The following is a 16,993-nucleotide window of genomic DNA, read 5'->3' on the forward strand; positions in this document are numbered from 1 at the left end:
AATATTGCTTTTTCATCATGCAACCATAGCGTTACATGTTCTGTATTTCTACAAGGAATGTTACATGCCCATGGACCCTCCAAGCTTCTACTTTACACAATGCTAGTTAACATGTCATTTGTGCAAAGCAACATTTGAATGAAAGTAAACCTGATAGAAACAGTTTGATTATTTAAAAGCAACTATTTTTGGTTGTGTAATATGTTTTGGATTCGGCTGTGCTATTGTGTTTATTTTCATTTGTATTATTGTATAACCTGTGTCCAGTTAGCCTCTCAGCTCAGAAAGCCATGCCCTGACTTATTAAATCAGTATTCACAATATGATTTTGACCAAACTTGAATATTTAACAGTATTCTCTGGAAAATGTTCTGTCCCTGTTATTTCCATTCTAGGAAATGGCTCGTGGAAGCGTGGAGATAAATATGACAGTGATGCGAGGCAGGCCTATGCCTCCCTGAACACTGTGACTCTGCTCAGGACCGTCAAGCCTGAGTTTGAAAAGTTCTCCATGGAAATGAAGAAGTCTGTGGAAAAATCTGGGTTTCATGACTGCAAAGACTGTGGGAGTGTACGTATGACTGTTTCTCTTTTGGTATCTCTCTGAAGTGACGAAAGTATGATGCATTTGCAGATGCTGATAAGTGATAACCTAATATAGTATATATATACATATATATATATATATATATATATATATGTATGTGTGTATATATATATATATATATATATATATATATATATATATATATATATATATATATATATATACAGTATATAATTTAATTTATAAGTATAATACATGTATATATATATATATATATATATATATATATATATATACAGTATATAAACTTAGTTTATCTCAATATATATCAATAAGGCTGCAACTATGACTTTATAAAACAATATTAATAATCAACAAAATCCTAAATGTACATGAATAAATTATAGTTTCTGAATGAATGACATGTAATCATACACAGACTCCTAACTTACAGTCTGTCACTTCAAAAACCTTTTGCCAAATATTATTTAATCTGTCTTCATCCTGACTGCCTTATCATCACTCTCTTCTGTGCCTGCAAAAGAAAACAAAATGTTGCTCACAAATGAGATTTGAAACTATCATAGAAATAGGTGTTGGGGTTATGGCGGATACAGAGTCAGGAGGTACAGCATGAACTGCCTTGGTCACAGTTTGTTTTCTTATTCTCATTTTCAGCTTAGAAACCACTCTTCCATGTTTTCAGTGGTGTAAAATACTACTAATATTCTACTTGACTACAATTCAGAGGTATCTGGTGTACTTTCACTCCACTGCATGTATTGAATACCTTTAGTTACTTTACAGATTCTGGATGAATGATGTGAAATATAATCAAGTGTTAAATCAGACTTTAGTTCCACCTGGAGTAAATTCACAAGCTACCCTGCAGTATACAAAGTCATTCAAACTAGCTGCACCTTTACCAGCTTTGAGAATGTGGGGGAAACTTCTGTGTAGCAATGCATTGGGAGTCACCGACTCAGGAAGGAGACACGAGGAGAGCTGGAGCTTTGATGGCAAACACTGATGGTTTATTACGAGTTTCGGCCGGAGAATTCACATCACGAGTCACGAGCCAGAGGGTCTGACTTCACGGTAGAGTTGCCACGTCAATTCTGAAGAACTCTACCCCAGACCCATGTATTTAGCTAGTTCAGAGAGAATATCAACATTGTGCATAACAAGATAGAATCATAACACCTCTATCAGCTGACGCCAACAGGCAGGAACAGAGAGACAGAACACTGAGAGCACAGCAGCCAAGGTTACAGGTGCGTGTGCTCAGTCAGGACAGTATGAAACTGGGTCAAAGTTATGGGCCTTGGGAAATATTTCCCCAACAGTTCCTCTCTTTTTATCAATTTTGATAATCTAAAACCTTAGTCTAATAATATTTTGGTTCAATACACAACATCAATTACATCAATAACAATCACATTAAGAACAACATAATAAGATTGAAACATTCAATCACAATGATTGAGACAGCCAATCATAATAGAGAAATCATCTCTCGTCAGTGTTTGGAGCATCTTTTGTCAAAAGCATAATAATGAACACATATAATACACAGATGCACAATAGCAAAATATTTGTTTTAAACTGATATCTTTTATCATTTAAACCATTAGTTAATCTCATTTATCAAACTATAAAATCAAAACCAGCTTGCAGCTTAAAGATTTACTTCAAGGCAATAACTACTCAAAAGCATTTTAAACTTAGGATCATAAGGGATCCAGCTAAGGTATAAAACTCACAGTGGTGATTTGATCAATGTGTAATCTGCAAAATTGCAGTGTCCTCAATTTTTAGGATTACTTTTACGTTTACTTCATCATTACGCTTTAGTCAAGAGTAAGGGACTTAGTCTTAGTAAAATCAATACATTCATTTTAGTCAAGTACATTGGTCAAAATCTGAAAAGGAAAAGTTAGGCAAATATTCAAAGAGTTTTGTAAAAACCTGGAAAGGAAAGATTAAACATTCTTAAAACTTTAATTCATACATTTGTAAATGCTACAACTGATCTGTACCAAATTAAGTCTATCAATTATTCTTATTAGCCATACTTACCTGAACATCTACTTATGGTACTTGGAAAGGGTTCTTCTGTGTTTATCTAATGTTGAATATAGAATATACATTTCTTTAAATTATACTTATATTGTTATATGAATTAATCCAGTACTTGAAACACCATTGTAGGTCTGTCTGTGCATGGACAATACATTACAGAGTAGTGTTGTTAAGCCTGATTGCTGGATGATTAAGGATATTAACATTATCTGTTATAATATTATTAAATACCTTATTATTCAATACCTTATAATCTGAAAATATTAATTTATTTATTTTCTTTAGTGCAAAAGTATAATCTGATCTGACAAAAATATATGAATCACCACTATTTAACACATGTCTGGTCATTGGAAATATAAAAAACAATCATTAATTGTACATCTGTAAACATCTGGTTATTCAAATCAAAGTTCATCTTTGTACGAGAGCTGGAGGAACATGTCCGTCAGGCTTCCTGACTCGTTCTCCTCCTCCCTTTATGACACCGAGTGTCTGGTGTGTAAAGGCATCCTGATACTGTAGATTAGCACTGAGGTGCTGATTGGCTCAAAGTCTTCTTCATCAGAGCGCCATATTTCAACCCCCCAATTGCTCTGCTTTTGTGTGGCTCATTCAGTGAGCACTGTAGCTGACCCCCCAGTGAGACGGAGGCTCATCTGCCTGTATTCCTTCTGCTATCTGCTTGAGAGCAGTGCAACTGCGTATTCCTAGTGGCGCATCCAGGTGTTCCCCCCGTGATGGGAGAGGTTAGGAAGACATCAAACTGCTCCAAGAAACATGGAACCTTGTATTATAGAAGCCTCTGAAGCCCTCGCTCGTCCTGCAGGGTTGTCTGCTAGAGCCCACCGAGCAGAAAGATGAAGAGAAGAACCCCCTCTCAGCAGAAAGGTGAAGAGAAGAACCCCCTCTCATCAGAAAGGTGAAGAGAAGAACCCCCTCTCATCAGAAAGATGAAGAGAAGAACCCCCTCTCAGCAGAAAGATGAAGAGAAGAACCCCCTCTCAGCAGAAAGATGAAGAGAAGAACCCCCTCTCAGCAGAAAGATGAAGAGAAGAACCCCCTCTCATCAGAAAGATGAAGAGAAGAACCCCCTCTCATCAGAAAGGTGAAGAGAAGAACCCCCTCTCATCAGAAAGGTGAAGAGAAGAACCCCCCTCTCATCAGAAAGATGAAGAGAAGAACCCCCTCTCATCAGAAAGATGAAGAGAAGAACCCCCTCTCATCAGAAAGGTGAAGAGAAGAACCCCCTCTCATCAGAAAGATGAAGAGAAGAACCCCCTCTCATCAGAAAGATGAAGAGAAGAACCCCCTCTCATCAGAAAGGTGAAGAGAAGAACCCCCTCTCAGCAGAAAGGTGAAGAGAAGAACCCCCTCTCATCAGAAAGGTGAAGAGAAGAACCCCCTCTCATCAGAAAGGTGAAGAGAAGAACCCCCTCTCATCAGAAAGATGAAGAGAAGAACCCCCTCTCATCAGAAAGATGAAGAGAAGAACCCCCTCTCATCAGAAAGGTGAAGAGAAGAACCCCCTCTCATCAGAAAGGTGAAGAGAAGAACCCCCTCTCATCAGAAAGATGAAGAGAAGAACCCCCTCTCATCAGAAAGGTGAAGAGAAGAACCCCCTCTCAGCAGAAAGATGAAGAGAAGAACCCCCTCTCAGCAGAAAGGTGAAGAGAAGAACCCCCTCTCATCAGAAAGGTGAAGAGAAGAACCCCCTCTCAGCAGAAAGATGAAGAGAAGAACCCCCTCTCATCAGAAAGATGAAGAGAAGAACCCCCTCTCATCAGAAAGGTGAAGAGAAGAACCCCCTCTCAGCAGAAAGATGAAGAGAAGAACCCCCTCTCATCAGAAAGATGAAGAGAAGAACCCCCTCTCATCAGAAAGGTGAAGAGAAGAACCCCCTCTCAGCAGAAAGATGAAGAGAAGAACCCCCTCTCATCAGAAAGGTGAAGAGAAGAACCCCCTCTCAGCAGAAAGTTGAAGAGAAGAACCCCCTCTCAGCAGAAAGGTGAAGAGAAGAACCCCCTCTCATCAGAAAGTTGAAGAGAAGAACCCCCTCTCAGCAGAAAGGTGAAGAGAAGAACCCCCTCTCATCTGAAAGGTGAAGAGAAGAACCCCCTCTCAGCAGAAAGTTGAAGAGAAGAACCCCCTCTCATCTGAAAGGTGAAGAGAAGAACCCCCTCTCATCTGAAAGGTGAAGAGAAGAACCCCCTCTCATCAGAAAGGTGAAGAGAAGAACCCCCTCTCATCTGAAAGATGAAGAGAAGAACCCCCTCTCATCTGAAAGGTGAAGAGAAGAACCCCCTCTCATCAGAAAGGTGAAGAGAAGAACCCCCTCTCAGCAGAAAGTTGAAGAGAAGAACCCCCTCTCATCTGAAAGGTGAAGAGAAGAACCCCCTCTCATCAGAAAGGTGAAGAGAAGAACCCCCTCTCATCTGAAAGATGAAGAGAAGAACCCCCTCTCATCAGAAAGGTGAAGAGAAGAACCCCCTCTCATCAGAAAGATGAAGAGAAGAACCCCCTCTCAGCAGAAAGTTGAAGAGAAGAACCCCCTCTCAGCAGAAAGGTGAAGAGAAGAACCCCCTCTCATCTGAAAGGTGAAGAGAAGAACCCCCTCTCAGCAGAAAGTTGAAGAGAAGAACCCCCTCTCAGCAGAAAGGTGAAGAGAAGAACCCCCTCTCATCTGAAAGATGAAGAGAAGAACCCCCTCTCATCAGAAAGGTGAAGAGAAGAACCCCCTCTCAGCAGAAAGTTGAAGAGAAGCATCCTCTCATCTCGAACGACCTCGTGCTTCCTTGCACGTGGCTGGGGGTGCTCTCTGCAGCCGGAGAGTGTGACCCTCTCTCTCTGACCCTTGGCCTTGAGAGCTGTCCTAGTTATTGGGTTAACACCTGATAGGGATGTTTTCTGAGTGAAGACAACTCAAAGTAATGGATTAGCACATTATCATTTAATTACTAAAATAGGATAGGCCCCTCAGAATTATTTGGGAGCCTTCCTGACACATGCACATTATCATTTTGAAGGTTTGTGTCATTGAACATGCAAGAATCATATACTCATCAGTCCATAGCAGAGAAATGATATTGTAAGTTAAAGGTGAGCTTGTCCCTGTGGATATAACCCCTTCCCAATGATTCTAAATGTATATTAATTCACCATTTACCGTTTGATAAAAATATTAGTTTATCAGAAATACATTTTCTCTTCCATAAAACATAAGTTTGAGAAATAAATGACCCAATATAAAATCAATTACTCAATATAATTGACTCTTCCCTCCCTTTTCTTACATATGTTACATATGAAATAATAACTTAGGAGTCTATTTAAGCATGGTATAGTTTATAATCTATGAATCGAGAAGACTCAGTATCACCTGTGTGCAGCTTACAAAAAACAATTGTGAGAAACAAATATTATGCAGGAAATTGATACATTTGTTGAAGAACAAAGCATATCTGATTTGGGAGGAAAAGCTTCATCCCCTTAACATCTGACGTATTACTGAAGGCATAGCATGAATGCTATTGGGTGTCTGAGGGTGTCATTACTGAGAAATGTCAAACAAAATCAAAACCTTACATTTGAAAACAGGTTTGCATTCCTCCACTGAAGGTGACGTTATCATTGGAAACAATAAAAGCTAATTGTTTTGCTGTAGAATCTTTAAATTGAATCGTTAGAGCAGAACAGAATGGTTGTATTGTAGCCTGAGTTTCGTGCAGCCTTTAGTTTTACCAGGTGGAAACATTGTCTATATAATGTGAATACATGTAGAACTAGACATTAAGAGACCCCTGACATTAGGCCTATTTGAAACAATAGTAGGGTCTTTGCAGCTCGCCAACATGCAGGCGTCCTCTGCATAGCAGTATGAATAGCCTTAAAAAAACAAACCCACTATCTGAACCAAATGCCCTAAGTGAAGCCGTTAGTCTCATCTGACTGACCCAAGGTTGGTGCTGGTGTGACAGGGAGGCTTCCAAGTGTTTAAAGCAGATGTCATGCTTTCAGTTCATGGCTCAGTGGGGGGGAGCAGACCCATGTGAGACAGTATCAACGGCTGTAATGTTCGTGTGCCTCCTGAGTCTTTGGAGGAGGAGGAACGGCAGTTTGAGGAGTGTCATTCTCATGGGAGCAGGAAATGGTGTCCATTCTCGGACCAGACCATTAATGTCATGTAGAGCAGCCATAGCATCTCTGTGACTGCACTCAGCCGGACCGTAGCAGGGCAGAACTGGGTGACTTTTAGTGAAGCCGTCCAAGGCCATAGACAAAATGGAACCACGTACTAACAAAAGGGACACAAGGTCATCAATGTCTCTCTTTACCTTTAGCCTAATTGTAAAACAAATGAGTGGAAAAAATGTGGAAGACTAATCCATCATCTTGTGACATTTAGAGTTCATTTAAAGAATTACTTATGGGTTGAAGTCAAATTAACATTAGAACTAAAGTCAGTCAAAATTGGACGTGCACGGATCAGAATCTAATCAATACATCATTTTTCCAGCTCTGTAATGAAAAGGATAACAAGATTAGGTACATTACAGGAGTGTTAAAACATCCAAACATGCATGTGTGTGCTTGTCTGCCCAAGGTTAAAACATTTGGGACAGTAGTGAGAATGTTATGAGAAACAATTTGTTGCTTGCACTGAACTCGAAGGAAGCTGGACTGGAACATTTTAAATAAATCAAAACACTTGTACATTAATTAAATACATTTGACATTTAGCTTGAGTTGGCTTCAATACTTTCTTTATGGTATTTAAATTGGGCTCTAGTTGAACCTTTACGTGGATTTGGCTTGCAACACAAAGTGATACTGATCTCTGTCTGTTATGATTTGAAAGTCTCATGATTGATGAAGTGTAGGGCTGTGAAGGAGAGGCCCTTATTTTAAAGAGATTGCAACATTATACTTTTAAATAATTGCTCAACTCATTTAACACATTTATTATGCACACAATAAAAACTTCAACAAATATATTGATCCTGGTTTAACCAGCGACCTTTACTCTTTTGTTCATAAGCTCGGTTTCAGAAAACTTGTCAGTAGTTTAACAACTATTAGAATTTTAGTAATGTCTCTGGAGACCAAATTGGTTGATACGAGAAATAATTTGAAGCAGTTTAATAAAGAATGTTAAACTATATTTAAGCCTGTAATTGAACTTCAACTTATATTAATTATCTGAATCCAGTGGCCAGTTGGAACAGATAATCAACAAAGTTTCCATTTTGCAGCAACAGCGCAAAATGTTTCTACAATAATTCGTATTATGTCTGAGTCTAGTTCTGTCTTATCAGCTTTGTCTCGGAATGTGTTCAATACATTACGTTTTTTATTTTATTGTTACCATATAATACATAGATTAAGAATAAATGAAACAAATAATACAACATTGACCTAAAAGAGCAGACAGATTTAGCAACCCTGACCTCCTCAGACAGGTTGTTTACGACCAGCAGTGATGCCTCTGAGGGTCTCAGGGTGCAGGACGGGGCATTGGGTTTATAAAAGGTCACAAACATATCTTAACATATTGCCAGCAATACAATTTAAGAATGTATTCTTAAAACAATATAATCGTATTTTCTTCTTACACCTACAGCGCACACCCTGAACAGTGTTCTTCTTGTTTACATGTTTCTCTGCACACTCAGGCCCCGCTCACACGGGACCGTTTGCGTTTATGCACAGTATGCGTATTCAAAAAAGTCTTCCGTTCACATGCATTTGTTTCATTTAACGTGTCTGTTCAAACGAGACCGCTGGAAACGCTGTAGTACATATGCCGGGACTGTAAGTGGCGCTGTAACTTCCGCCAAAATACACCAAAAGTAGCGAAGAAGAGCAGCCCAGCAGCCCCCGCCGCAATGTTGCCATGGCTACCCTTCTGTTCATGCCCCGCGCGCGGTGTATTTAGCAACATGTAGTTCATGTAATTCTCCATGTCCACTTGTTGCTGATGGTTGTGGTAGAGGAGCTGTAGATTTTTGCACTAATATCTGTAGCATGGTCAGTAGCAGTAGCACTAGCAGTAGCTACTGACAGGAGGAAGTGTGTGGCGATTGCTGGTATTCAGCGGGATATAGTCATTTCCTCAGCATATGGATAAATGCAACGGGGAAGTTAACTGAAAGAAACCAAGAAGCACGTCTCTGTGGAGAGGACGCGCTCAGAAAGAGAGATATTCTCTACAAACACCGGGTGAGATCCTCCTTTGTCAATATAATGGATCAATGCATGAAATCTGACTCTGTTTATTTTGTTTAAGGAGTATATTGGGCGTTAACAATTCTGGTTTGCCTTTTATAATATTATTTCATTCAAGAACCCCTTGTGCGTTTAATTAACACAGCTATTTTTGATAGTTGCTACAGCAGTGAGCAGGAGAGGTGGGGCTATCGCTATTTTATCAGGAAATATTCGTATAGAGGTGATTACACGGACTCTGTTGACCCCCCAGAGCGTTTCGTTTGCAAATCTATCCACCTTGGGACCCGTTATTGTTTGTGGGGTCAGTTTCTATCGGCCTCGTGTAAATAATAGGGCTATACGCACGCGAAACTATGCAGATACAAGCAGTTTTCTCCTCGTGTAAACGGCGCCTCAGATGCAGGACATAAAAACACTCTTTTGCTATTTATTTTCCTTTTGCAGCACATTTATACTACCAGAATTTTGCTTTACATCTTTATATTATTTATTTGCAGGTCTCCCTTGAAAAAGAGATCAATGATCTCAATGGGATACACCTGGATACATAAAGGTTTGAAATGAAATGAAATGATTTGTCTCAAGTCATTTACTTTTGGTGAGTTAACTAAAGCTTAGTTTATTTTACCCTGGCTATGGACTGATTCATTATTAGTTGTTACAAAACATACACAAGACGGCGGTTAGACAAACCAATATAGACCCCCGATACAAACAATCAGACAAACAAACATGAACTCATAATAAACACCAGCGTGCCAGCAAAGCTCATCCAGCTCAATTTAGTCAGAACTAAGAGGTTTCAGAGGGGGGAAGGAATTATCTCCAGTGGGGCGCCTTGACTTGCGCTTCCACCCTTGTATACAAGTCCTAGATCGGTGCCTGATGACCGTCCAAGAGCAATAACTAGCTTATCCTCTTGCGACACCACTACTCTATTCTAGTGGCGCTATGCCCCCCCGATCAGGAGCACATAGACTTTTCTCCTCTACCCTTTCTCTCCAACAACAGCACAGTTAACTGTAGTCACTACGGACCAGCCTATACACTCGCTATCGAGTTCATCACAACGATGAAACACAGTTTTGTTCTACACTCGCTTGCCACTGCCCACCCGTGATCAATTAGCCTATAATGTTATGTATGCACCCCGGACCGGCACCAGTTCCTCCAGCAATGTAGAGAACTGTGGCGCAGCTATAGACAAAGGCTGTGACTTTCTCCCTCTCAGTGCACTTCACCAGCCACACAGATACGGGAGGTATTTACACACACACCCGGAGCAGCTGGAGCCGTGTTTATAGAGGCGATAGCGGTAATATCTCTGGCTGCTTATTTTTAACTGTTAGTGCTGGCCGCTGAAACCCCTAGAATTCGGTGATTTGTCCAATACAAATCTTTTCATTGCTTTCATACAGAAGTTCCACTTTACTGATGCCCTTCATTAAGGTCTCTCTAAACATGAGCTGTGTACGCTTGTATGGCACTTCCGTCCCGAGCAGCACACACAGAGGAAATCAGCCAGGACAGAGTCCCCAGACACTGATCCCCTGGGTTTGTTATCCCCAAATGTTCATTAACCAAAAACGAAACACAGCCGCTCAGCTTCACAGATAATTTTAGGATACCGTCAATCACAGATTCTGGTAAGGCAATGTCCAAATGTGGATTTGAAATTACACTTACCAGTCTCTGAAGATTTGTTGGTATCCTGCCGACAACGCCAATTTTTTGGGGGAAACTTCTGTGTAGCAATGCAGTGGGAGTCACCGACTCAGGAAGGAGACACGAGGAGAGCTGGAGCTTTGATGTCAAACACTGATGGTTTATTACGAGTTTCGGCCGGAGAATTCACATCACAAGTCACGAGCCAGAGGGTCTGACTTCACGGTAGAGTTGCCACGTCAATTCTGAAGAACTCTACCCCAGACCCGTGTATTTAGCTAGTTCAGAGAGAATATCAACATTGTGCATAACAAGATAGAATCATAACAGCTCTATCAGCTGACGCCAACAGGCAGGAACAGGGAGACAGAACACTGAGAGCACAGCAGCCAAGGTTACAGGTGCGTGTGCTCAGTCAGGACAGTATGAACTGATGAACTGGGTCAAAGTTATGGGCCTTGGGAAATATTTCCCCAACAGAGAACACTTTAATGATCAATCATTATAAAACATATCATATATATTATTCTGAAATGGACCAATCTGCACAATGACTACTTTTACTTTTGGTACTTCAACTATATTTTGATGATAATACTTTTCTACTTTTACTTGAGTAACAATTTTTAATGCAGGACTTTTACTGTAACAGAGTATTACTTCACTCTTGTAGTTCTACTTTTACTTTAGTACACGGTCTGAGTACTTCTCCCACCTCCGCATGTTTTATTTTCTTATAACAGAAAGAATGTATGCAGTGTAGTTTCAATCAGACTGTTTGTTCCATTTCAGGTCAACATGTTTGTGGAGGGGTTCCATGATGCCATGCTGCTGTATGCCATCGCCTTGCATGAAGCTATGAAGAATGGATACAGTAAGAAGAATGGAACGGAGATCACGTCTCACATGTGGAACAGAACTTTTGAAGGTCAGACACACTGCTCACCAGTGTTTGGGTAGTCACTCAGTAAAAGTAATGCATTACACATTACTGGTTACTTTAAAGGCCTCCTATCATGCAAAATGCACTTTTTATGTCCTTTATACATAGATATGTGTCCCCGGTGTGTCAGGGAACTCACAAAGTGTCAGAAAACAAAACGTACCCTCATCTCTATAAACGGGGGAACAACGGAGCTGATCCAGATTTGCTGCGTCATGACGACATTACTCAAATGTGGGCTGAAACAGAATCAGAAACAATGCCGTGTTTTGGACGTGATATGGTCTGTGTTTACATTAGCAAGCATCGCTAACACTCAGAGCTAAACTGTACTGGAGAGAGCATGTGTAAAAATGCAGGAAATAAAAAGGTTCTCACCTTGTAGTAAACCCAGAAGAGAAAAAGCGACCATACTGTTTCAGAAATAATGCTTGATGTGGTTTGGAATATAATATGGTGTTTAATCACGGCAGCGTTTAGCTGAGTTTCAGCCTTCTCTTCACAGACCTTTGTTTCTGCTCTTTGTTTGAACATCATGTTTTCTGTAGCTCAGTTTCCATCCCCCCGTTACCTGTATCTTGCTCAATATGTTTCGGAAGACGGCGATTCCACCGTGGAAACAGCAACATGTCCTCCATGATGTTTACTGTGACTGTTTATCTCTGCTATGAGACATTTGTGCTCCGTCTCCTCACCCTTGAAGTCGCGAGTCTAGCGCAAACCAAAAGGGTTTATTTTCTGTCCTCCTGTTATGCAGATAGTGAAAAACCTTAAAGTCACGCAAGTAATGAGATCATTTCCTGCCTAGTAACTGTAATGCTGAATGTAATGTATCTGCGTTACATTACTGCGTTACAGACAAATGTAATTAGATTACAGCTGCTCACACAGGGTCTGCCCCCCCCCCCCCCCACACACTTTAATCAGCAGGTGGCAGGAAAGAACGTTGAGAGCTTGGCTCGGGTCTTAAGGACTTTTAGATGTATTTACTGACAAATAAAGTGTACACACACACCACACTACTACCTTCACAGATATAGTGTTACTCAATGACCGTCTCACACACACAAGCCCTCTCTTCTTTCTCTCTCTCAACCACTCTCACTGATTACACACAACATAAACACTGTGCTATTCCTTACACTACGTTTGCTACTCCTAACAAACTTCAGTATAAAAATGTAAATGTAAATATGTGTATACATGCCTCATTTACCCCTTTATATTTATGTTTATGTATATATACTTTAACTTTGAGTGTATAACTTTCCTGATATGTGTCCCCATATTTCCTACATCCATTTTGATATTAAAAGCCCTATTTAACTTTTAATCAAAATAGTCCCTTTTAGTTGTAAAATATTAGCAGGAAGGTTTTTTGGGAAATGAAGTGACTTGCATGGTTCCAATTCCACGTTACTACAAAACACTGTTTGGCTGGGACACTAACACAAATATGCCCCCAGTGACTGAAATAGGACAATAGCACCTTAGATAAGGACTCCACAGCAACAATATGTTGAATATAGTGTTATTACTTAGTCATTTTTTTTCAAATGATATGGAAAGCTTTTGATATGGCTTTTATCTGACAACTGGCCTTTATTTAGGAAAGTACTGATTTTAAGTATGAAAATGTAATTATCGTTTATAGTGGCAGGAATATTTAGTTCTCTATATTATGGGAGATTTGTTCACTGATATTCTTATTGTCTTTGTGGTGATGAACAGGAATTGCTGGGCAGGTATCTATGGATGTCAATGGTGACAGAAATGGTGATTTCTCTCTGATGGCGATGACGAATGTTGACGCAGGAACATATGAGGTAAGAAGAAACTAAATTCCTTCTGAAATCTTCTCTAACAGGTAGCAGATGGTACGTGTGCTTGTCAGAATCCAACTGGATGATAATATTGAATGCTAATTTACAGGTGGTTGCCAACTACTTTGGTGAAAATGGAACTTTCCAGCTGCTGCCTGCATTCAACTCTGAGCATTTCACCCTGAGAGGAAGACATAAAGAACAGCCAGAGATCCCAGACAAATCATGTAAATGAAAACAACTGTTACTGACTCCTTTGAAATGTGAGCCAGAATGCGCGCTAAGCATGATGGAGTTCATGTTTTTAACAATAACTGCTCTCCCAAACAGGCGGACTAGGAGTATCAGCTTTGACTGGAGTCATAGTGGGAGCTGTTCTGGGAACTGCATTGCTTATAGCATTCTACTTTTTCAGGTAACAGTAGTAGATATGTACTGTAAGTATGTATAAGCTTTCATCTGTCCAGGCAGCTACAGTCAGCTGTCAATGAAAGAGGCCCTATTCTGCCTTTTGAGGTTTTCCCTCTCCTGTAGTGTGTTCTATAGGGTTTTGTGCATGTCAAATCCCTGTGTTCCCTCCAGAGGAAGTTTCTGTCCAACACACTCCCCCCACCCCCCCCACCTGAAACACCTCCATTGGACTCCTTTGTTTGCTAAGTGACATCACTATGTAACACTCACGCTTCTATTGGCTAGCGCTCCAACACATTGTACGTGATAGGCTAAAGGGGGAGGGACATCTCTAAACAGTTGACCAATCAGAACAGAGCCGGCCAGCTAACCAATCAGAGCAGACAGGGCTCTGGTTTCAGACAGAGGGTGAAAAGAGGTGCTGCAGCACAGGCAGTATGAGAACAAGAAAGAGCTTTTTGAACATTAAAGCATGGAGACATGTCCCAGGCACAAAATAAACATATGAATCTGAAAATGAGCAGGATATGGCCCCTTTAAACAACTCCACCTGACTCAAAGGCCTATAGATACTGTATATGGTATAAAACAGATACATATATATACTATCTGTAATTTCTACATGGATTCTCGCATCACAGTATGGTGGCACATGTCTAAAAACTAGTTAAAAAAAACTAAATGCTGTTTAAACACTTCAGAAAAACGTATTATGTTTGTTGTACAGTGCAAACTGCAATAAAACCCCAGTCTGCCAGAAATACAAATAAGTACTTTTACTTTTACTGTAGACACAGAATCGTTGTACAATGCTGACAGTTTTAGACTCATGCTTTCAAGGTCGCCTTGTTTCCAAAAACGGGGTCAAACGAGATTGTTCCTTTTAATATGATTCATTGTTCTGCAGAAAAAACTACAGGATTACTATTGAGCGTCGCACACACGGTGAAGAGTGTGACACTGGGAAGCACCGTCAGCTACGAGAGGACTCCATCAGATCCAACTTCTCAGCAGCGTGATGCCAGCAGCAGAGAATCACTCCTGAATGTGACCAAAGACTTTGCAGTGGTTGTCAGTGGAGCCATGCTGTTAAAAATGAGACATTGTGTGTTTGTATCCTTTAATATTTTTTGACTTATTGTAACTCAGGACAGTTGTAACAATCACAAAGCACCACTTACTCGGATCGTCCTGCATACAAAAGGTATATGATTGTATAGAAAGCTTTGGCCATAATATTTTTTAAAGATTTTTAAAGAATTTGTTGTTTAAATATTCAGATGGTGTTAGCATGACTGTGAACGATTGAGTGTATCTAACACTACACTTGCATACATTAATGATGGGGGGAGGTCTGCTTTTGGCTCTCAGGTTGACAGGAATTGTACAGGCCTCATGTTTAAGGTTGGACCTATACTGTATGGATAGGAAATTAGCTACTGATATTAAGCTACTGATATTATAAGGTTTTCAGTGTACCATAACTCCAGCAGCCTCCGTGCAAATCCTTCCTACCTGAGCACATTGCTCCTAAAATCAGAAACACTGGGTCCTATTTAATCTCTTCTACTTTTTAAATGAGCTAATTTACAGTGTTTTTAAATGTGTCTAATAAATTGAAATTGCTACCTGTTTAAAAGACTGTGGTGCTACTTTCTGATAAGGCATACTTCACAAAGCTTTTTAAATTGTTAAATCATTTACTCGTGCTTTCTAGATCAGTAATACATCAGGAGTAAGAATGACTTGTGGTCATTCTGGCAACTTGGTTTTACGTTCGTAGTGTTCCTTGATCATGTGACCTGTCTGATCTTGCTATGGTTTGCTCACCTGCTCATGTTTGTTCTGAGATCTTACCGATTACCTTCTCCAGTAAATGTTGCATAACCAAGAAACCATAGTAAGTCGTTTGAAAGTCTCTTTTTGAAAGAGCTAGCTAAAAACATGAAGCCAGTTTTCAAGTGAAAGAGCATTAACTCAAATATACATACATTAATAAAGGATTAAGCAACACTACCAAAGACATAAGTTCCAATTGGTATTCCCCTATCAGAAAGAGAATCTGAAATCATAAATACATTTCTGCAGTTTGATGCTCTTTCAATGATTTACTTCAACTTTACTGACTGCATGTAAGAATCATTTCAGTCTGCATTAAGTGACCTATAGCTCAGTCTGTCTTTACATTACTCATGCAGGACTTAGGGGAGTTTTTTATACACGCAAAATAAAGAACTTGCTGGTTCAGTTTGTGTGTTGGGGAAATAAGCTGATTTATTTAATACAGCTTAAAAAAACATTTCTATTCAGGAGGACCACATTCACTTGCTTTATTTTATAGCTCTGTATATTATATGATAACTTTTAGTATCTGATAGGGTATAATGTATTTAAATTATTTTTGTTATTTAACATAAACATTTAAAAAAGTGTATATCTCGATATTGTGCAAGTAGATATGTTAATAAACATCATTTGGTTTCTACATTATGATTTCTCCTTCATATATTCAATTTCACAAACACTTCAGTTGTTCTCAATGACATCATGGTTATATCTTCCTAAGCTGTCAACATACATTTAGATCTTATAGTTTCATTTATCCAATTTATATTTTATTCATGAGGATTTCTTTAATTGAATTTACTTTAAGTTGTTATTATAGTTTTCTTTCTTTCAGAATGTTTAGATTATTGTGTAAAGCAGGGGTATATCCTTAAAGATTTCATTGAGTTTTTTTCCCATTTTGGTTTAATCAGTTTAAGTCCGTTTTTTTTAATAACAACCTGGAAATGATATAGTTAATCATTATCTTTATTTACTAAGCTGCAGATGAAAGGTTTAATCTATCCTCCCGAATGCAGCTTTTAGAAATCCAACTCCATAAGGATTGCAACAGTTAACATAGGAATGTTTGATTTCTAACACCAACTTTTTTAGGTTTTTACAATCAAGTAACTTTTTTACCAAAAACATAAAGAACGAGAATAGGTCTTTAAATCAACTCCAATTAACAAGTTCTTCAAAAACAATCGCAAACAGCGACTGGTCAAAATAAATGTTACCAAATACTGTATTTGAAGGCATACATTTAAGTCAGGGGTGTCAAACTCAATTTCATCGAGGGCCACATCAGCATTATGGTTGCACTCAAAGGGCCGGTTGTAACTTTAAGACTATATAAGAATACATATATAAATATTTAATATATATAGTACCTGATGTACTTATATGATTCTGTTTTCTTCAAGTTTGTATCTTCCTGGTCGAATGCACTTATTGTCAGTCGCTTTG

The 16,993-nt window shown here is 39.3% G+C and overlaps 1 protein-coding gene across 1 annotated transcript in view; it reads left to right on the top strand.

Moving 5' to 3' along the window:
* The window catches only part of npr3 (natriuretic peptide receptor 3), a 35,085-nt gene extending 18,901 nt beyond the window's left edge, over positions 1-16,184 (top strand). The window contains exons 3-8 of the mRNA XM_034118295.1: positions 396-571; positions 11,315-11,450; positions 13,197-13,291; positions 13,398-13,515; positions 13,619-13,703; positions 14,607-16,184. Of these exons, the coding sequence (XP_033974186.1) occupies positions 396-571; positions 11,315-11,450; positions 13,197-13,291; positions 13,398-13,515; positions 13,619-13,703; positions 14,607-14,718 (722 nt within the window). The 3' untranslated portion in view covers positions 14,719-16,184. The remainder of the gene's footprint in view (positions 1-395; positions 572-11,314; positions 11,451-13,196; positions 13,292-13,397; positions 13,516-13,618; positions 13,704-14,606) is intronic.
* Positions 16,185-16,993: the final 809 nt, after the last annotated feature.

Source organism: Trematomus bernacchii, unplaced genomic scaffold, assembly GCF_902827165.1.
Source record: "Trematomus bernacchii unplaced genomic scaffold, fTreBer1.1, whole genome shotgun sequence".
Taxonomy (NCBI): Eukaryota; Metazoa; Chordata; class Actinopteri; order Perciformes; family Nototheniidae; genus Trematomus; species Trematomus bernacchii.